Source organism: Lates calcarifer, linkage group LG23, assembly GCF_001640805.2.
Source record: "Lates calcarifer isolate ASB-BC8 linkage group LG23, TLL_Latcal_v3, whole genome shotgun sequence".
In the NCBI taxonomy this organism is placed as follows: domain Eukaryota; kingdom Metazoa; phylum Chordata; class Actinopteri; family Centropomidae; genus Lates; species Lates calcarifer.
Window position 1 is genome coordinate 17,151,705 of NC_066855.1, and position 22,480 is coordinate 17,174,184.

General features: G+C 40.7%; 1 protein-coding gene across 6 annotated transcripts in view; it reads right to left on the bottom strand.

Moving 5' to 3' along the window:
* The window catches only part of baiap2b (BAR/IMD domain containing adaptor protein 2b), a 65,574-nt gene that overhangs the window by 17,866 nt on the left and 25,228 nt on the right, over nucleotides 1-22,480 (bottom strand). For all 6 annotated transcript variants that reach the window (XR_007809169.1, XM_018666625.2, XM_018666618.2 and 3 more), the window contains 3 exons: nucleotides 10,882-10,943; nucleotides 9,711-9,782; nucleotides 7,619-7,756 (listed from right to left, as the gene is read on the bottom strand). Coding sequence is in view for 5 of the 6 variants with exons in the window: in XM_018666625.2 (XP_018522141.1) it covers nucleotides 7,619-7,756; nucleotides 9,711-9,782; nucleotides 10,882-10,943 (272 nt within the window). In the remaining variant the exon portion in view is untranslated. The remainder of the gene's footprint in view (nucleotides 1-7,618; nucleotides 7,757-9,710; nucleotides 9,783-10,881; nucleotides 10,944-22,480) is intronic.

Below are 22,480 nucleotides of genomic sequence, written 5' to 3' on the forward strand. Positions count from 1 at the left end.
GACTGATTACAGAGAGATGAGGTAAAAAAATATGGAGCCTCATTAGTATTTGGGGGGGGCTGAGTCCGGATTTCCAAATAATGACTGTATTATTTTACTGTGACACACTTCACTCAGGGAAACTGAAATAAGAGCCAGAAAAATGTGATTATCTGAAAATCTAAATGAGCAAAATAAATGATTGAATGACACAGTTGTTTTCTGTTATGACAGCCTTTTCTATTTGATGCTTTCATTAGCAAAAGCTCTGTTAATTGGCCCCTGTGTGGTGTTAATGGGGAGAGGTAAGCTTTCTTTAGACTGAAATAAGTTTTATAAGAGGTAATAAAAAAAGAATATGTATAATTTATATTAGAGTGCTGTATTTCATCATTATCACATTATGCTTTCCCTTCGCTCTCAGTTCTTAAAGTCTCTGAACTAACGATTCACGGGTGGGAAACTGTTGATATACTGTTGAGCCACATGGAGGAGCCACAGTGTCACCACCAGTGTCACCTGAAATCCTTTTCAAGTAGGAGCATCAAATCAAAATGCAACCGGAAGAGAAGTTAAAGGAAATCATCTGCCTGAATATGGTCATTTAGCAAGAAAAGAACAATCTCTGAGAACTGAACAAGGTCTTTCATGTGGGCGCACAAGGGCTGAACATGCACTGACCACCCACAGCGAAATATTCAAATGGTGACAAGCCAAAGTGGCAGCAACAGCGGAAGATGAAGGCCATTAATGAATCACACAAACTGTGGAGGTGGAAACATTTTCAGGTAGCCTACAAAAACACACACACACACACACACACCACAAAACGACTGTGTTGATCAGATTCAGACCAGCATGCTGAGGTCAGGGCAACCACGGAGGAGCTGTCAATCATCAGAGTGAGTGACAGGCAGTGAGATGAGGGAGGGGGAAAACTGTCAGAGGATTCAGACTGCGTGGTCATTAGTACAGTTCACAGATATGACACACAGTAAAATAAACAGAAAAGAGTCGCAAGAAGGAAATCAATAGGTGGTTTACTCTGGAGTTCACGTTTGTTTTGTTTAGAATACCAGTCTGCTAAATTCCTCATGATTATACAACCTTTCTGGAACGCCCCGTGAGCTATGACAAGGAAACAAAACACCATGTAGGGGTACAACTAGAAAGAAAAAGCTGCCAAACCTGTCTCTTTTACCCCAAGCAAAACTGTCCTCACTTGAAATCAGCCAGATACAGTATCTGTTCACAGAATGTAAGGTTAATGGGCAGAAGCAAAGAAAAAAAAAAAAAAAAATATATATATATATATATATATGTTACATCAGGAGAATCATGATGTAATGTTTCCCCTTGTAATATTGGTATATCTAATGTAAGTTTTCAGGTGAAGCACACTTCTAATGCTGCAACTAATAATTACTGTCAGGGCTGATCCATCTGTGAAATGTTTTTTAAAAATGTTTTGACTCTAAAATTCAAGAAATTCTAAGAAAGTGCAAGGTGGCAACTTAATATATTTTTTGTTCAACCAACAGTCCAAAACCCAAAGATATTCAGTTTATGATGATAAAACAAAAAAAAAAAAAAAAAAAAAAAACAGAAGCAGCTCATTTGTACATTTGAGGAGATGAAAACAGAATTTATTTAGCATTCTTTCAGGATAAATGACTTTAATGATAAGTCAATTTCCTGTGAACAATTAATTGTTTCCACAATCTAAACTATAGTATGCCTGACTAGGCAAAGGACTCCAGACCCCCCTAGTGGCCCCAGAAGCCCAGAACCTAGTTTTAAAACTTTTATAATGTCAGTTGATTGGTATTCATGGTGCATAACCCTGAATACATTTGAATGTATTACAAATTACCACAAAGCAAGTACAGTCTGCTGTGTGCTCTTGTTGTGTGTGTCTACTTGACCCCAAACAAATCCTCTGGCCGTATCTATTATTCAGTATCTAAACTGTAACATCCTGACATGAGGCCTTTTTAATTTTAGTCCTTAGTACTGACACCGTATGTGTATGTGCGAGGAAATCATTAAGTATATAGGCCATGAAATCTTTTCAGTGCTATAGGCTTGGCACAGCACAATTTTATAACAGGTCCCTGGAGGACTCCACTACTTTTATATACATTAAAGCACATTTATCAACCACAGTTCAGTCCCTTTTCCTTTATTCAGGTAGCTTCAATACATCAGACCTGTGGTGTGCAGTGTATGCATGTTGAGATCGCTCTCAGATATGGAGCCCTAATTAGATTCCAACTGGCCTTTCATGCCACTGCCAATCAGCCGCTCTTCGCCTAAAGCTCCTTCTTTACACAAAATAAAAATCGGGCCAAAAGCTGCTCCAGGTTTCTGCTGACAGCGAGCACAATCAGCATTTAGGACGTGTTCTGGGAGGGAGAGTGTGTGCTTGTGTGTCCGATATTTATTGACTTACTTCACATTAAAGATGGTCCGAACCATTGGGCACTCTGGCTGCAGGGCCTGCTGCTGAGTATGGAAATCGTCAGCGAGGGTTGAACACTCACTAAAGCAGTAATATATATACTTGGTGAAAAATCCTATCGTTTTTTAAGAAGTTGTCTTCAAATGTAACCAACCTCAGCAGAGGGAGATTAGACCCTGCGTGATGGTATGCAAATTCTTTCATGTGGGCTTTGTGCAGAGGTAAAAGAATACCTGTACTGCTCAAATGAATTCAGCTCAGTATCTGAAACTGACAAACCACTGAGATGAAGGAAAACAGAAACCGCCAAAAAGGGTGAAAGTAATAACAGACAATTGTATTAGCGGCTCCAAAGCTCCCTTAAAAAAATGGATCTCAGGATGAAATTGATTTTGGTGTTTCTGGCCTGATGCCAGTCATACTTTCTGTGTACAGTAAGCATCTTCTTGTGATGTCTCAGCTGCAGTGAGAAATCTATATGGACAGAAAGTTTATATTTCATTGAAATCAAACCAGATATTTTAATTCTGTTGATGAGGCGGAGCTTTGGTTATCAGCGTTCATATGGAAACAACTGCTATGAACAAACTAACTTCTAGACCTTCTAGACCTGGATGTATAGATAGATAAAACAAACAAAGATTTTAGCCTTTAGACTTATTTTTGCGAAAAAAAAAGAGCAGTTAACTTCAATCAGTCTAAAATCCTGGGCTGATGGTTGTGTCATTGTCTTCTGAAAATGATTTAACAGTTGCCTTGATTTGTAGCTCATGGCTTTTGAGTGGGCATAGGTTGTTGATTTTCTTTATCTTGACAGGTTTTTAGTGGGATCTTTCTTGGAATGTTGATAATAAGAGCATTAAAATAAGAGTGGACTCTAAGAGCCAAATGAAACATGTACTATCAAAGTAAAATTTCAGCGCAGCTCATTTCTCTTCTCCAGCAGATCCTCATCGCACTTTGTTTTCCCTTATAACTCACCTTTCCCTCATCCAGCCCTCCCCAACATTCCCTCTGACACACAAACATACACAACTCAATCTCACGACGCGCTACCATCTCCTCTGATCCCATCCCATTAAAAATGTGTCAAAAAACCCAGAAAAAACGAGCAGGCGGGCGTTTTCACGTGTCGTTCACGTACGTTTCACACAAGGCAGGAAATTCTCACTTTATCTGCATCTGTCATGGCTTTCTTCTCATGATGGGATGATAATTATGTGTTTGATTGGTGTTACTACTATGTGCTCAAGTGTTGGGAACCACAAAAGGATGCAATTAAGTGTTTATTGTGTCACACTGAAACACTCATGGAGAAACAGAAGCTTTTCTTCATAAAAGGGAAGGTGAGAGGCAGGTACAGAGACAGAAAGAGATCTAAGGGTCTTCTGCCATTACAAGAGGAGAGTTAGTGCTTTTGGCAACGTCTCCTCTAATTCTATGAATCCTAATGAAACGTCTCCTCTTCTACCACTTCACCTTTTTAACTGATAACTGATCTATCTGAGCTAACTTTCTATATCTATTAATCTCCAAATCCAAAAGAATTGATTTTAGAGAACAGCAATCTACAGGTTGCATGAGCTATGAGCAGTTCAATTAAAATAGTTATTCTCTTCTTCTGAGAGGAAAAAAATAATGTAGTTTGCGTAGCTGATGACATTTTTTTCTACTCATTATCATCCTGGGAACCCTCAGATCGACTTAGTGACCTCTTGGGGGGGGGGTTATCAGTTTCTTTTACATTGGCATCATCTAAAGCCACAAACCCTTTTTCCACCAATCATGCTTCAGTAAGAAACACACCAGAGGATTTATCAGACTGTACATTGTACTCAGACAGCAGCTCAGTGTTTTACGGTCCCTGAGGGTCGCTGTTGTAAACGGATGACTTTCCATCGCCTATTGTTTTAATGTTAACATCAATCATGAGCAGGAGGAGCAAACGCAGATTACTTTAATATGTGTTGTTTTTTCTCTTGCAGCTTTCGAAAGGCTCTAGTGAACTGCAGCATCACTTAATTAAAAGTTGGACAATGGAGGATGCATGAAAAGAGGGAGGGGAGTGCTTTGGTGTAGTACACAGCCTCATTATGTTGAAGCAAGCGAGCCAACGCACATCCACAAAGGCAAGCCTTATGGATTTGCACAAACATACCGTCTGCCATAAGAACCCAGGCACATACATATTCCATATTGTGCATTCAAAGAGGCAAGTCTGTTGCACTGTGCAGGCCGCCACTGTGTTCCTGCCAAGACCTGATTCTCCTCAGGACCCATATGATGCACAGTAGGAATCTGGCCTCCTAAATACAGTCTCCCTCAGTACATACACATGCTACTCAGGAGGTCCAGGACACACACTGGAACACACCAAGGTGCAGGCTAGACAGTTCTCAGAGTGCTTGCTTTTGCGAAACCTGCACAATCACACACATGCATACACTCTTATGAAACTCAAATTAGCCAAGTGTTGGAATTTGGACAGTGGAGATGAGATGAAACAACAGGCAGTGGAGGAAATGTCTGGCCTCCCAGCTGAGAGTGAATCTTTCATAACCAATAGGCCATTACAGCCCACAGGAGCTGCAGGACTTTTGGGGCTGAGCAGTCCTGAGCTGTTGTTCCTCATAGCTCTGCGTATCGATTTCTGTAACGACTGGCCCGGCCACCCCTTTCACGCTCCACCAGCCATCCATTGCAGCAACACTAACAATTACACAATAATTACCTCCCCTGCTGCTCCTGCAGAGCAGCGTGGGGCCACTGCTCCAGCCTCTGGAAGTGTTGTACAATTAGCCATTAACCTCTGACATTATGTTTTCTCTGCACTGGAATGATGAGTTAAAACTATACAGTGTCTGCTGCAGTATCAGTTTAGCTATGTCACAGTTTCCTACAGTGTGTATAGTTTTTACAACTGTTTAATTTTCTATACGTCAGTGGACATACAAAATGTCTCAGATTTTGATTATGTCCTATTGCACTTTATTTTTTGTTTTATTGATATTATATTGTCAGACTAACTAAACATGTTTTAATAGATTTTTTACTCATAACTGATCAGCCGGGTTCTGATCAGGCTCTATAGTCATAAGTACATTAGCTGGCACATGTGTATCCAGAGGCACAATATCAGGCGATTTTATTTTTCTTGGAAAATAGGGACAAAATGACCTGTTGGCCATTGCTCACCCCTTCGTACAGCAATAGCCAGTGTGACACAATAATTACCTCAGTCACATCTGTAAAACTGCATTACTGCATTTATAAAGCAGAGAAATCGAATATGTAGTGTCCCCACGCGATGCCGGGTCAAAAGCCACAGCGGACCTGCAGGTGAATGCGTTTTTTCGCTGTGTACAACACAGTGCAGGCAGGCTGTCAGTGGATGAGGTCCCATAATGTGAGTTTAATTATTTGCGTCACATTTGAAGCCTTACGTGCTGACTAGGCAGAAATATCACGACACTTGTCAGTTTCAGAGGTCCATCGAGTATAGATTCAGCCTACTGCAGATAGCCTCAGTATTCGTCCTGACGCCCTATATACAAACTTGCTGAAGGCGAGAAGAATTACTGTGTTGTGACATCTGAGTAGCCAGACAGTGCAGCTGTGGACATACTGAATACTGCATCTCAAAATCTGATTTTCCAGTTTGTCCAGTTGTGACAAAAAGTGATTTTAATAAAGCATAAACCACAACCTACAGGTGACTGCGTGTGCTTTATATACACATTCACCCAACAAAAATAATATTATAAAGGATAATAAATGCAAAACTCTTCTTCACCCTCCCTTAGTCTCTTTATGCTCCGTCTCTCTGATTGGTCGGACAAGAAATCACGGCAGCATCTCCTGTGCAGGTTGTGTAAGAGGGCCCGCCCACCATGTGTCACCACAACACCTACAGACAGGGGCACAGAGACTCGCACCGTCTCCTCACGCCTCTGCCTGCGCAGTGAACATGAGAGAAAAATGCCTCACTCAACCCATTCACCTGCCCTAGATATCATAAACAAAAATTATGCAATTCTGTAGCAACTAATGAAATAGATGTAATCCATGGAAGTTATGGAAATACTTTGAGTTACAAAGTAAAGGTAGTGAAACTTTTTAGTATATTATTATAAAGTGCGTTTACAGTGCTCTATTTTGTTTTACCTGTTTTAACAGTTTAATATATTTTATTTTGTTTCATATTACATACTGTAGGATCCAAATTTAGTAACATCCCTCACCTGATTATTTCAGCTATTTGCTAGTTCTAAAAACACATGATTATATATTATTTATTTGTGAATACTGCCTTCATTTCTTTGTGATTGGTCTTTTTTTTTTTTTTTTTTAATTTTCCTCCTGTTTAAATGTACTCTGCAAGTGTTGCTGATTGACCTCGATGAAGGCCATAGACTAAAAGACTTAAGTCACAGTTTGAATCTGCTCACGTGCCCTTGAGGGTAAAAAAAAAGAAAAAAAAAGTAAAAAGTAAAAACGTATTTGACACAGGAAGTTTGAGTCATAACCTTCACTATCTCCATTTCTCTCACTGCGAAGAACCTCGCACACTTGCACACAGACTGTGTGTCCCCAGTCGGGGGTCCCATCCCATTCAGCTCAGCACGTCCTATCCCATCAGCACCAGCAGCAGTCACGGATTACCAGCCGCACTGAAGCTCAAATCCCATCAGGAGGAGGGAACAGCATCTGAAAGCCAGCTCTAGCAGGAGTAGAGTGTGTGGCTCATACAGAGGAGACAGCATGGGTTCACTAAAAGTCTACGTTGGGGATACTAGTTCTGCCTTTGCTGAAATACAGATGAAGTGAATTATGAGAAATGTTTTCTCTCGAGGCTGAGTGGCAGGTTGTCTGCAGCACATACTGGGTCGAAGCCAATGGGATCATATTTTCTTGGCACTGGCTGCTGTAGCCATGTCGTCATGTGTTTTTAAACAGTGGTCCTCCAGCTGGACCATAAGGATCCTCCATGAGCCACAGAGCCAAGACATCTGTCTTGTTCTTCACTGATCCATAGAAGAAGCTTCACTGAACCAAAGGAGCACCAGGATCTATATTTTGCACCATTTAAAACGTCTGACACTTCAGCCACCTGCACACATCTGAAGACACTGCAACACACACACACACACACACACACACACACACACACACACTGACCTGCATTTCCTTGTCTCCATACTTGGAGGGGTGTTTGCTGCCCTGGCTTTTTCTGCGCAGTTTCTTCAGCTCTGCCTGGCACTTCTCCAGACTCTCCCCTTTGCTCTTGTGTTCCATCTGGTACTTTTTCAGCGCAGCCTGAGGGGGGCAGTACAAAGTCAGCAGGGGCACAGCAGCACTGGCATGTGTCAGCATCAACAGACGATATCTTACACTGACATACATTCATTTCAAACCGCCCCTGACAAGTGACCAGCTTCTGTTTTACTGTCTGACTGGTGCAGCATGATGACTGGAGAACTGACAGAGGATGGGGATTGTATTATTGTGATGTATTGGTTATTTCTCCTCCTCCTTTCAGTTCAGTTCTATCTGTAGCAGTCCAACATTTACTTTATGGGTCAAACCTTTTTGGGAACCTGGGCAGGACTTGTTGTTTGTTGATTTATTGGCGCTCACCAAAATTTATTTGATGCCAAAAAAAGTCAAATTTGGTTTAGTGCTCCAAACGTTTGAGCCAAGAAATCCCCAAAACTTGTCAAGTGGTAATAATCCCAGATTAGGTAGCATGCTCCCCAAAACGTATTACAGTCACCCTATGTTTACAAAGTTGACAGTCTAATGTCTTATATAGTATATGGCTGCCAAAATAGTTATTTTCTACAATTCAAAAACTTGCCAGTGGTGTTAGATTTTTTATGAACCCCACATTTTTTACAGTGTCCCCAAATCTTTGACTACATCCTTACGTTGATCCATTTACTGTTTGTGTGTATACTGTGGATATTCAGGGGGATAAAGCCTTTCCCAGCATGCACTGGGCGAGGGGCAGGATAAACTACAATACTGATATGTCACCACAATGTATGTGTGCTGAATGTAAATGTACTTTAAATGTGACGAGCACACCTTAAAAGGAACCTGTTCATCTAATTTAGGACCTGAGTTCATGAATATATGAATATATCATCATTTTTGACTCTAATGATCAGATTGACATTTATTAAAGAGCCTTCCAAACATGTTGGTACATGCCCTGTCTAGAATGATAAAATGTTGGACTAATTCCAAACTACATAAATGAATTCATCTATTTAGATTTTTTTTTTTCTTTTTTCAAAACTCCTCATTTTCACAGAATGAGTCATAATTCACAGGGCAGAGTGGGAAGTAATTTATGTAACTTGCTGCAGTGGTTTGGATGAAAGCCGACAGGAAATTAAGCAGAGAGTGTGCATTTTGTCTCTGGCCAATGATTTTATGAGAACATGGTTCATACTGCATTCCCCATAACTTCGCTCCCTGAAGAGGCCTGGATGACATGGAGGAGAGTTAAAAGCAGTGTTAGAGTGAAGCATATAGTGGGTCAGATATGATGTTACATAATGAAACTGAATACGATGCCATGAGAATCTCCTTGAATAGGCATGTTTGGTGCTTTATATAAATGTCAATCAACTCAGAATTTTTCCGGAAATGTAGTTTTGCATCTATACTAAACAGTAGGAAAGATGAGTGAGACATTCAATTTATAATGAATACACATTACTGTGAAATCATAATAGAAGTACACATAAAATATATTTTAGAGAATTGAAGTTCCACTCCAGCTGCAGGGTAGCCTCATCTGTTCGTTGCTCAAAGCAGTCTCTCATAAGATCTCTGTATACATTCAATGTCCTGAAAAGTCACATTTCAACATTGTTATTTTAAAATAAATAAAGGCTTTGACAGTGTTTCTTTGGCTGAGACTCGTAGGATTTGCAGCTAACAAAAATGATTTCATCCTCATTAAAGCTGCATTAATTGTTGGTTGTTTTTTTTGCCAGAAGGGGGCAGATGTCTCTACAACAAAATGAGGCCTGATGAAGGATTTATCACATCATAACATTAATGTCAAACAACTGTCTATCTACTCTCCCTCTAGTTCTGTTTTGGTCTCTATCAGCTCAGTTGGGTTGGGTGAGAATTATTTGGGTTTTCACTGTGAGTGACCCCTTTTACATCACACATAGTCTTGATAAACAGACTAGCTTAATAAGTGGGTGGAACTTTGTCTCTATATAACTGTACATCAGGAGGGAAATCTCACATTCAGGTAGCGTGCATCCAGCTCGACCTTCTTCTCCAGCTCTGTGAGCAGCTCATTGTGGAAAGACTTCAGCTGCAAAACACACACAAGAACCTCAAGCTGTTACACACTTAACCACAGCGGATTCTTCGCAAAACAGGAATGTAACCTTGCAGTGTTGTGGTACAAGAATGACTTGAAGGGATGTATTTATGTTGCCATCGGAAATGTCACACCCAGAGGATTAGGGGAGGATGTCTGGCATGTAAAATGCATGCCAAAGACAATTTGTCTTTGTATGTGTGTGTAGGTTGAGAGAGTTAAGTTGAACTAGTGGTGAAATATTGCCAGGGAAACAATGCTTTTTTTATATACAGTGTCTATTATATTCTGCATTGCTTTCTGTCGACAATCTGCTAGAACCACATAATGTATTTCAAATGATCAAAAAACAAACAAACATGTCAACCATTAAACTTAATGACCTCTCACCCTCTTTATTTCCCTCTTATCATCTATGTTGAGAGATGTGATATTTTCTTAAACTACTATCAGCAGGATATTTGCTGAAAAAGCAGGAACTTCTGGCAAATGAGATTGTAAAGAACAGTAGGTTCCCTGCCCAGAAACTGTTTATGGGTCTCACTGAGGAGCAACGTCTGAACTGTGTCATCAATGTTTCATTATTTCTATTATTTCTCTTGTATGGTTGTACAAACCATCATCACTAACTTGGATCTCTTTCACACATTACCTAAAACAGATGAGAAGAGACACAATTTAAAATACCCTTTATAACATACTTTGCATAAAGATTAAAGCAAGACTGCTCCTCACTTCTCTCTGTTGACTGAATGTTCCCCGCTAATGTTGAAACTCAAATAAAGATCTTTTGGAGGACTAAATTGAAAAATGTTTTCAGCCTGTAATAGCTGTAATTTACATATCAGAAGATCAGTAAACAAACCATACTTAAGTAAAGCTTCTGCCTTTAGAAACTGGGAATACACTAGAATGTACTCAAGAGCAGTTTGTGTAGAGTGTGTGTCTTGCTGCAGATTAAATATTAAAATAATATCCTGTGATGTGGAGACTCTAAAGAAACAGACCCACAATCTGTTTGGCTCCAAACCTGGGAGCATAAGTAGTGCTGATTTTAGCAACACCACCACCACCATCACCACATGCTCACCATCTCCTCAAGCTGGATCTGGATCTGTCTGTGCACTTCAGCCATCTGAAAGAGTACCTCCCCTGCAGAGAGAGGACAAAGAAAAGAGAGACAATAAACAAAAAAAGAGGGGAGGGAGGAGGGAGAGGAAAAAAAAAGAGAGAGAGTGATATTAAATCTTTCCAATATCTGTGAGAGTTACATACATCGTGCAAAAAACAGACCATGCAGCCACACAGAACAGATGAGAGACAGGTGTGTGGTATCGAGGGAGGAGGAGGAGGCAATGGACAAGATGAAACATCTGTCATGATACTGACGAAGCAGACACAACCCAAAACAGTGACGAAATCAAAAGAACATTACAGAAATATGCAGCACAGACAGAATGAATGAAAACTTAATGAGAGTTAATTGAGAAATCTACTAAATATTTTGAATACTGAAACAAAACTACTATAAAATATGAAGGGTTTTCTATTATTACCAACACTACTGCTAATAAACACACAGGAACAGCATGATATTAGAGTCTTAATAAATCAAGTATTTCATCTTTGCAATAAGACATATGTTGAACTACAACATAACAGGGGAAAACACCAAAAAGCAGAACCCAAAAAGAAAAAGTCAAAAGCTAAAAAAAAAAAAAGAAAAGAAAAGAAAAAACACAAAAGATAAGTAGAAAGTAAAGGATGATTCATGCAGCCAGGGAGGTGTGTGTCGTTTTAAGATACCTACATGCTGCCTCTTCTGAATATGCAATGCATTGTAAAAAAAGGAACAAAAAGATCTAGTTTGAGCAAAGAACAGAGGGGTAGAGACCTGGAGACACACTGACAGATCAAACTACCCCGAGAAAAATGAGACACACGACAGGTTTTCAAACAGAAAAACAGGCAGACAGGCAGTTAGTCAGACCCTCCTCTTACTTACACACCATCTATACTGTATACTGTGCTGACTGGATTTATGAGAGCCCAAACAGATACTGGATTTTTCATGCTGATAAATAAATACAATCAAATTATTATATTAATGATATCAAATAATCTTTTGGGGTTTTTTTGTTTGTTTTATCATGATCACAAAAACACTCAACTTTGGTTGTTAAAAAGCCACAACGAAGATATGTACTGAGTAGAGCCCCACCAATACCTTCATAAAATACTATGACAGCCAATAGTAACAAGATATCGCAGCACAGAAATACAAGTGATTCATTTGAGATCATTTATGAACAGTAACATAAGTTGAAAGCATTGACAAGTTTATATTTACACTGTAAAATATGCCCCACAGTACATATCTTAGTCACATTTTTATAACAAAATTATGAAGAATGTTTGCATCATATGTTGAAATCCAGTTTGAGTTGAGCTCTAGGTAAGCCAGTTCAACGCTGAACAAAACTGACGGTAGAAGTAAATCTAAGTTATATATCTTAATATTATTAGAACTTAACTTGAGTAAAAATGTATATCTTAATATGAATAATAAATATATGTAAAACACAAATGAAACTAAATTTAAGGCAACACTTAATTTAAGAACATATGGGTCACTTATACATAAAAATGCATCTTATAAAATAGATATAAAATACTGTACCAACATATACAGCAATGCTAATACAGTATATCTGTGGTAAGATAATATCAGGACATATAATGTTATATAATAAACAGGCAAATGGCCTTGATACATTTTCAATATGCCCAGAGTAAGGTACCCTGCAGCTGCAGCACCACTGTGAAGCACTCAGAGGTAATTTATTCTAAATGGGCACTAATATGCATTAATGGAGCTCATCTGGCTTTTGCATAATGTATGCTGACATCAGATTATGTATGTTGCTGCAGCGCTGATGTGAAGGAACGCTGAGTGAGGTGTGTGGGTGGGCGGACCTGCGGACACTGGACAGTTGACAGTAAGAGGGGACACTGTGAGGGTGGGCTGAATAGGATTAGCGGGCTTAATGGAAGTGCTGCGGTCATGCAAAGAAGACTCAGTTGGAGTTGAGGGGATTTAGTAAAAGGTTGGAGCAAAAGGTGGGGGCGGAGGTGGTATCTTTACTTGAGTTCTGAACTTAACCTCAGTATGTCCTCAACTACGTTTGCACTGGTGTTTGAGATCATCCTGACTGCCCTTAAGTTTTCCACAGAAACACAGATGTCACACAGATATATGGGGGTAAACTTGGTAAGAAACGTTCTTTGACCGTTGCATGCAGAACACAGAGACACACATGACATTTTTGTCCAGAGTCTAACACAATGCTCTCGTCTCCAACATTCAATCCCATTTTACAGCCTGAATACCACCCTACCCCACCCTGTCTGCTTATGAAAATGCAGTGACAGCTATAACACTGTAGAAGTGTTTGACTGCCGCGGGGACGGGGCATTATGAGCAGTGAAGCAGATAAATGCATTGGCGTGTACGTCCAAACTCTCCTTTGATTCTTGGAGGGAGCCCAACACACATCCTATCCCATCCATTAATAAACAGCCACTGGCCATCGACAGGCTACAGCAGCTGGGCTGAACTCAAGCACCTCCATCACACACACACACACACACACACAGACTGTGTGTGTGTGTGTGTGACACACAGACAACACACACACACAGACTGTTGATCTCAGCCAGAGGGGTATCAGGAAACTGCACTTTGCAAAAACATATTCGAGAGTGGGTGCAATAGGATAGGATATTAGTTTCCAGAAAATCAATGTGGTGAAGTTGTTTCAGTTAACTTCCTTTTTGTTTATTTGTTGGGTTATGTTAATTTTTATTTCTCCTATTTGCCTTTCAGTCCCTTTTGTTTTTTTCCTTGAATATCTCTAAATATTTGTGATTTCTTCCTATATAATAGCAGACTGTGTCCTAATAGCAAAAAACATATCTTGATGGCAAAATAGCAAGTTTGGTTTACTCCAAAACCTCTCTGGAGAGTATCTTCTTACTGTCCTGCTAATGGCCTTTCTTCACCCTGGGTTTCACCTTTCAGGCTACATACGGGCTGCATTCATCCTCTGACTGGAGGGGTGTGTTTAGCCTACATGTAGCCTTAAAGAAACACCTGCAGGAACTACCTCAGCCTCCTTTATATGTTATTCAGGGAAAAAAATAATTCTAACTGTATGTAATAACAGCATTCCCTCATATATTTTCTAAATTTATTATAGCATTAATTTAAATTAATTTCTTCATTTTTGTTTGACTATGGGCCCTTACTATGGAAAGTATGATTAAGCAATTACAACATAATATGTTATTTGCTGTCTTGATACAAAAAGTGAATGAATGCAGGAAACTGCATTCATATAGTTTTAGAGGGGTTAAACAATCTCAACTTGCTTGTGTTTCCCCACTTCTTTACAGTCTTATGCTGTTTACACTCCCTCTACAGATCACTTACTGTACAAAGAGAGAGAAAGAGATACCAGCTCTCACCCTCACCCCCTCTTCACTCCACTCCCTCACTCATGCTCTGCCAATAAGAAACCTAGCAGCTGGGAATGAAGTATAGCTGTAGGATTAACTGCACTTCTCACGATGTTTGCTTCCATAAAATGAAGCTTCGGTCATTACTTCCAGCTTTCATGACAGATGTGTTTGTCTACAGACTAATTGCGGTTATTTCTCACTGATCCCTTTAGGGAAACTGTCTTCCCTCTTCTGTTCTCCACCTCTGGATGGTCAGGAAGCAGAAGCAGTCTGGCAATCAGATTGTGATGTAGGTTTACCAAGGTCTTCTGCATTTGTTTGTTTGCATTTTGTTTGAAACCTGCTTGATCGTCTGACTGCTCATTTCTTGTCCTGTCTGATTCTTTTAAGTAATGTGCTGTGTTGACCAAGTACAGGAACATTATTACAGATGGAAACAAAGGTTAACTATGGAGATAGGACCCAAGTTGTTGTAAATCTGTATTATCCCTTAAATACTTTCTACTGAAATGGAAACTGCAGTAAAGTAAAAGTACAGGTCTCACAGTGCAAATCTGTATCAGTATTTCCTGAGCAAATTAGTTTGTCCTGCAGGATTTTTATCACCTGGAAGATCCCCAAATTCCTGGATGTTCTTGTTTCATTGCAGGCATCTAATCCAAAAACCTCTCCACCTTGCATTGCGAAATATTGGACTTCTACCCATGAGAACTAAGCTGCTTACTGATAATCAGAGCAGATCACAACATGTGAAGCTTAGAGGGGAGGAAAGCACATTGTTGTCCACATACAGAGCGCACAGGTGCCGATCAATTAAAGATGACACAAACGCTGCTTTTGTCTACGAAAGGTTCATGCAAATCAGTAGGAAAAACATCCCTTTAACTGCAAATTACACAAAATATATTTCCCTCAACTTCCCTCAAGTCTGACACTCAGTAGGGTTCTTACCATTTCATGGCAGCGTCTGAAAATGAAAACAAAAGGCTGGATTTTAATTGAGTGCATGGCCATTTCATCTGGCAAACCAGCAAAATACCCAACCCAATTAAGCGAAAAAAGGCACATTATTGTTTGTCTAATACACACAAGATCCATTGTTAAGTCTGAGATTCAGAGGTTTACAGCACACGTGGGGAGATAATAAATAAGCACCAAAAAACAACAGCTTCCAACACACAGCTCGCAGAATTTAATTTAAGAATGTATCAGCCTGGATAAACCAAACTGGGGTAAAGTTCATTCTGAAAACACCCCATGTAGTCTCAACTTCCAAACCACAAATGGTCAGTTTATGTATGTGCTGAGCAGTTGTGACTGCAGGGTGGGAACAAGCCCATTTATCCAGTCTGGCTAACCCAAGGGCAGTGCTCACATCTGGGTTTATTACCCTGGCTACTCTCCATGTGGCTCCTGGGCTCAACAGAGGGTGAGATATAAAGAGGGAGACATACAGTTAATGGCCATATGGAGGAGGGTGTTTTATGCAGTGTGTGCCTCTGCGGGGACTGTATTATAGGAGCCTGAAAGCAAACACAAGCAGCTCTAATCCCCAGAAAGCTGCAGTGGAGGGTGTACAAGGTGCTGCAGGGAGATTTGTCCTCCTCAAAGCCACATGATTGACACTGTTATTGTTGTGCTCTTCTGGGTCTTTCATTTTGCTAAACACTTGATGCATCTGCGTGCACGCAAACACACCTGAAGACATGTGCACACATTTCCACAAACGCACATACAATGCCTTATTAGTATTTACATTTTAAGCATCTACGTGACTACAGAGTGACTTCACAATGCAGTTTTTGTTGCAGTTACAAGACCAATATATATTTGTACATCTGCACTCCGGCAGTTAGATACATCCTGTCCTGTACCCGGCTCAAATATTTAACTTAAGCACATCGGCATGTTCCTTGATAACAGCATAAATGCTTGCGACCTGATGAAGTGTAAGCGTGTCATGTCGTAACTAGGCTCTGTTTGATATCTTCTACAGTGTATTGAAAAGAAAAATGAATCTTTAGGAAAAAAGCAATCAGGCTACAGAAAATCAATAGGGATGACTAGCTATATATAATCATTACAGGGTGGCTGATGGGGAGCACAATGGAGACTGATTATCTGAGACAGCAGACACATGCTAGAGGCAAGGAATACAGGGCATGAGGGGAAAGAGAGATAAAACCTGATAGCTTTGTTTTTGTTTTCACAAACACACAGACCACAGCTGTTCAATACAATCCCTGGCATCTAACTAATCATTTCTGGTCTCTAATTGGATCCCCACAGTGACAAATGGGCATGTAAAGACTTTTTAACTGTTTTTTTAAAGCGATCCATCACATGGTCCATCCCTGTCGCGGGTTTGTCTCTATGGAGTTAAACGCAGTGAGTCACAAAAAGCTGGATTAAAATGTCGTCTAAATCAGGCTGTGATGAAAGTGTGATATCATTGACAAAAAAAGGTGCATAGTTTTAAAAGATAGATAAGAAAAGTGAGCGAGGATTTACCAACAGCTTCGACTACAGCTTGGTGACAATAAACTAACAAGGAGATGACATGTACCACTATGTTCAATTTTTATAAGCTGAGAATGAGAATCACACAAAAAAGGAAACAAGAGGCATTAAAAACCTAAAAACAGCTTTACAAGCTGTCATGTCCTGTGTGTTGTCTCTTGACTTTGTGTTACAAAAATGGCTAGAACAGTACGTATGTTGGCGTGTGTGTGTGTACTCGAGGTTTGGCAGCCACATTAATTCTGCAGTGCCTCAGATCAGAGCCTGTACTTCACATTATAATCAGCATCATTAAGTCACCATTTGGCTGAATCCCCACATCAAGGACAATGCGACACCTCAAGGACATTGCCCATTATTAAAGCCACATTAACACCCTATTACATTGATTTGCCAAATCAAACACTACACAATACCTGCCTGATCTCTTTTTGTAACTAGGAGACATGTAGCTTAGTGATGACAAGACAGCTTGTTTGAAAAGTGCTGATGAATGTGACACCTGGGACAAAAACATGAAATGGAGTCACAAGAAAAGTAGCAGACAGGCGCTGTAAGTTGTCGTTATGAATGACAGGTGGGGGTGATCAAAGTGCTGGGAGCTCGGGCCTGTTAGCTCTGTTGGCAGCAAGGTTTTGATTTGACCAGAGACTGTCTGAAGGCTGCTAATGAGCCGGGAACACATCATTCTCTGCGTCGCCTTCCCCCTTTTCTTCGGTGTGTCTCGCTCTTAATTACATGTCTCTCATTCCTTCCTCCATTTCTCTGCATCCTCCCTCACCTCCTGGGGTGACTCAAGGACAAGGACTTTCTGGAGGGCAGAAACATTAAGTAAGAAGCAAAAGTGGTACAGAGAAGGTGTTCTGATGATGCGCAAGCGACGAACGATAGCACCATCTCCAATCTTAGACTGGTCACTTGGGTTTTGGTGAAGAAATAGTAAGTTGACCCTGGGCGGTAATTAAAATACATGTCAGGTCGGGAAAGAAAATCTGTATATAAGTGGGACTCTTGCATGCTTCAATTTTGCCCTAATGTGACACTGCAGGGGCACTTAAATGATCAAAAACGCCCCACTGGTATGCCCAAAATTCATCTCTTGGTTACACTACTACTCCTGTAGTTAGATCAGGATCCCTCTGGTCCATCTCTTGGACCTACCCAAGTATCTACCCAAGTACCCCTCAGGTTGACCCACGTGTCCCTCAGGCTGATCAAAGCTGCCTCTATAGTCAGCCCAAGTGTCCCTGTAGCCCTTGGCCCCACACTGATGACCAAAATGTCCCTCTAAATGACATGTGTGCCCCTCTAGTCAGTCCAACTGCTACTCTGGTTGTCCAAGTGTCCATACGATGGGTTAAATAGCCTCTGGTAGGCTCTAGTGTCCTTCCGGTCAGTACACCTGCCCTTCCAGTCAGTCTAAGTGCCCCACTAGCACTTGAGCCCCTGCTGTCGGCCCACCTGCCAACAGTTTACTCAAGTGACCATATGATTGACAAACGAACCCCTATGAGTGGCCCAACTGTCCCACCATGTGGCCCTGCTTGGCCCAAGTGTCCCCCTATATACTCCCAGCACTGATAAAATTGACCCAGCTGCCCCTGCAGCACACTTGGGTCCCGGTTGTTGGTGCCTATGCAGATGCCCATCTAATGGTCTCAATTGCCTTTATGATTAGCCCACGTGCCCCTGGCCAGACTACCCCCTCTAGATAGCCCAGCTGATTGGCTCAGCTGCCCTTGTGGAAGGTCCAAAAGTGCCTGTGGTTAACTCATTAGCTACTCTACTGCAACTTTCAGGCAAAAACAAACCCACGCACAGTTAAAAAGATGCCCCCTTTTTCATTTTTGCATATCTCTACAGAGATAGACACTCACACAAACAATTTAAAGTTTTCTATAAATCTGTCTTGTCTTGAGATGAAACCTGAACAAGCAGATGAAAAGAACCTCTCCACTCAAAAGACTCAATCATCCTGTACTTTGACAACACATCACCAGTCCCTCAACGTTATATAATTCAATTAACTCTGAACTCCGGTAATATTCCTCAGTACTGACTTTGTTCACAGACTTGTCATCAACTGATGATTCAAAATGCCACAATCAATCTTTTTAAGGTTGGACATGAGCAGAAACAATTCCCTGTAGGATAATGTGCGTGGGAGTATAAGAACTTTTACATAGCGAGATGGTGAGATGACAATGCGGGGGTAAAAAGGAAAAAAAAAAAAAATGCTTTAAAAGAGTGCTCTCGCTGCAGTTTCCTTCACACAGACTGAACGTTGGCTGAATTCAGATTGGGGTTGAAGCTCGGGGGAAATTCAGACTGTGCAGGCTCAGAAAAACTGAGGGTCACAGCGAGGTCATTAGTTTTTCCTCAAACTGAGCGGCTTGAGATTTCAAACGAGGCACAGTTGGAGGGAAAACAATAGCAAATACCGTGGAAGAATTTCACTAAGGGACGCTTGGTGACTCAGCAATACAACAGTCACAGTGTCACTGAGGATGTTGCTGCCCTGTCCCTGTTAATGAGTCTCTGTTATTGCTTTCATCCTCTGTTTTCTTTACCTCTGCTTCCAGGAGCAAGTACTCATATTGCCGCCATCAAGCTGTGCAGAATGAGAGATGATTTAAACCACTTTTCTTCCAGACGAAGTATAATTATTTAAGAAATAAATGAAGTGAAAATTACACAGTAAAATCTGCTGATGAATATTGAACCACAGGGAGGAAATTTTGTCTTTTTGACCCATCAGAATTACATGCTTCCCCACTGTTGCCTAATCAAGTCTGTGATTTCACAGACTTACATCTGAGTCTTGTTCCCATTTGAGAAAGCCTGCTATCTTTTTACAGTATGTGTGATAAAGTGGAGGAATATGCCTTGAAGGGCAACACACTCCTCTAAATCATGTTAGTATGAATTAATTAACCAAAGGGTAATTGTTTCCCAGACCTCAAATTTGGCCATCTGAATTAACCTTAAATTGTTTTAATGAGATGGATGTAGTGCTTAAGCATGTTCAGCCCTTAGCAATGGGTATACGTGAGAGAAAAATGAGAATTAGATGAGGAGAGGGATGGAAGATTAAATTAGAGCCAAAAATGGAGCATAAAATAATTCACTCATGGTCACGCCTAGCAGGAATATCTACTAGAAAATGTGTTAAACACTGGCAGGATTTCTGGTTATAGTTGGCCTCATATATTTAAACCTCCATTGCTGATGTCCCCACTGTTAAAAACTGCAACTGGGCAGACACTGTCCACTTGTTTTCCCTCTAAATCACAGGAATGACAAGCAATAGCTGGAAGTCCTATGGACAGAGGATACGACAGGTGGAAAAATATAAACTGCATAAGATGCAGATTTGGATCTAGAAGCTGCTGATATGAAATCAGTTATATCCACAGATTATATAAAGCAAAGTCAAAATGGATGCTTTCCTTTGTGCCTGTGCTACATTCAGGTTTATGTGTCAGAGCACAGACCTGAGTGAGTACCACCTCTGCCCAAATTTGCATCTGAATGGTGGAAGCCTTATATGGTCAGAGAGGGGAACCGGAACTGCAGGAGCTTCCTTTTTTTTTTCCCCACAGCTATGTCCATATTTAGTATACGGAAGAAAGACGATTTCATTTTCAGCCGTACTGACATCACCATCACCATTTTTGGGCTGCACATTGAGTACATCGTACTCCGTCTCTCCTCCTCCTTCGGAGCAGCTCTGGTCGAGGCATTTCATTTCATCTATTTTTAGAAATGTGTGCAGAGTCGGCGTGTTCTCCCAGGGCTGCCTGAGCTCCCACATCAATGTGGGGGCGTTCGCAGACACAGAGAGAGCAATAGTGAGAGAGGAGGAGAGGATGAGTGGGATGACACTCCACTTTGCAGTCATGGAGTATCTTGTCTCTCTACACGGGGAGTCATGCTGCAGAGCAGTTGTTCAAACTCTGACAGCATCATGCAAAAATTAAGAATAACTGAATGAAACACAACGAGGCATCATTTCCTCTTCCTGTGCCGGGCTCTCAGAACTGTGTGGTATCAGCTGCTGCTAAGTGATAAACAACACCGCTCTCCAAAAATGAGTGTCCCCATGAGGAGATGTGAGTCAGTTTATTTTGGGCTACAGAAGTGGATAATAATCATGTAATGTTTTTTTTTTAATTAATTACTCACTTTGAGCTGGCATGTGAGGGTGTGTGCCTGTACAGTAAACAGTGTGTGCATCTGTGAGTGTGTGTGTGTGTGTGTGTGTGGTGTGTGTGTGTGTGTGTAGGCAGCTAAAATCTACCATTAAACTGTCCCCCTACCTCTGCTGCTGTTGCTAAAGTTACACACTGAACTACCAGAGTGTTCCAGTTAAAATTACAAGCTACAATCACACACACAAGAAGTCTTTCCAGTGCAGCAATGAACATCTGTGTGTAGTAAGTTCTTCTGCAGTTTGCCTCGTTCGGATAATTTGACTTAAAACATTAGAGTTGGGTACTGTGAACCAGGTCTGAACTGGAGATCAACTGTCAGACAGGTGAGAACATACAGTACATCTAGCCTATGCTGATTTCATTTCCAAAAATGACTCTTAGTGGGATGAAGTTTTGAACTCTTGAGCTTCTAGCCATACATCACCATCATAACTATCCATGCTTCAGCCAACATGTATCACCTAGTCTTTACAATACAATAGGCTGGAGCAAGAGCTTATAAATGAAGCACTTTTCATGTTCTCAGTCAGGTTCAAAATGCCCAACAATCACTGAAGGCTACAGCATTAAACCCAAGTAAACCATTTGCAAACCATTCAACTGGTTGATGGCAAATAAAGAATAGTTAAATGCATTTGTTTCACCTTTTAAACAACAGTTTCTAAAAATCTAAACCACATGGATCCTTTTTAAACCAGGAGACTACAGCAGGGTGACATATGTGTTTGCACATTTCGCTCAGGAACAGAGACAAGAAACTGTGACAGGACAAATTAGACTAAGGCAGGTTGCCACAGTCTGGGTAATTAATGGGAAACAGATATGTTCACTATACTCAATTATGCTGCAGGAAAAACTGCTTGTAGTTAACTCCTGACTCAATCAGATGGAAAAGTACTGCTCTGTTTCAGTCCAAATTATTACGTGGTTCACAATTCATCCCTACCTTCAAAATTAAAATAATTATTCCCCTTTAACATTGGCCTCTCTATAAACATGTTCATATCATGATGACATGCCTCTGGATATTATCATTGATGCTAATGTGTGAGTTAACTTCACCAGTCCAGTGATTCTCCACACTATGTGATGTTCTTCACTTTCTCCATCAACCTCAATCTCTCAAACCCGACTCTCCGTCTCCTCCTCATTTCACCCCGTCACGTGCAGCTCCACATCCTCTGTTCATGTGCTAATGCCATTAGCTGCTGTTCATCTTAATGCTCTGATTAATTACATTGTTTCAGCGAGTACAGTCTGAGGCGGCAGAGCCTTTCTGCCAGAATTCACTCAGAGTTCCAACAGTTTCAAGTCTGACCCTGTTAATTCAGCTCCGTCACGCCCAGACATTTTCTTCTCAACAAAACCCAATTAAATGAACAATTACAAGTTGGCAGATTTGTAAAATCGGCCTTCAGTCTTCATCAATTATGA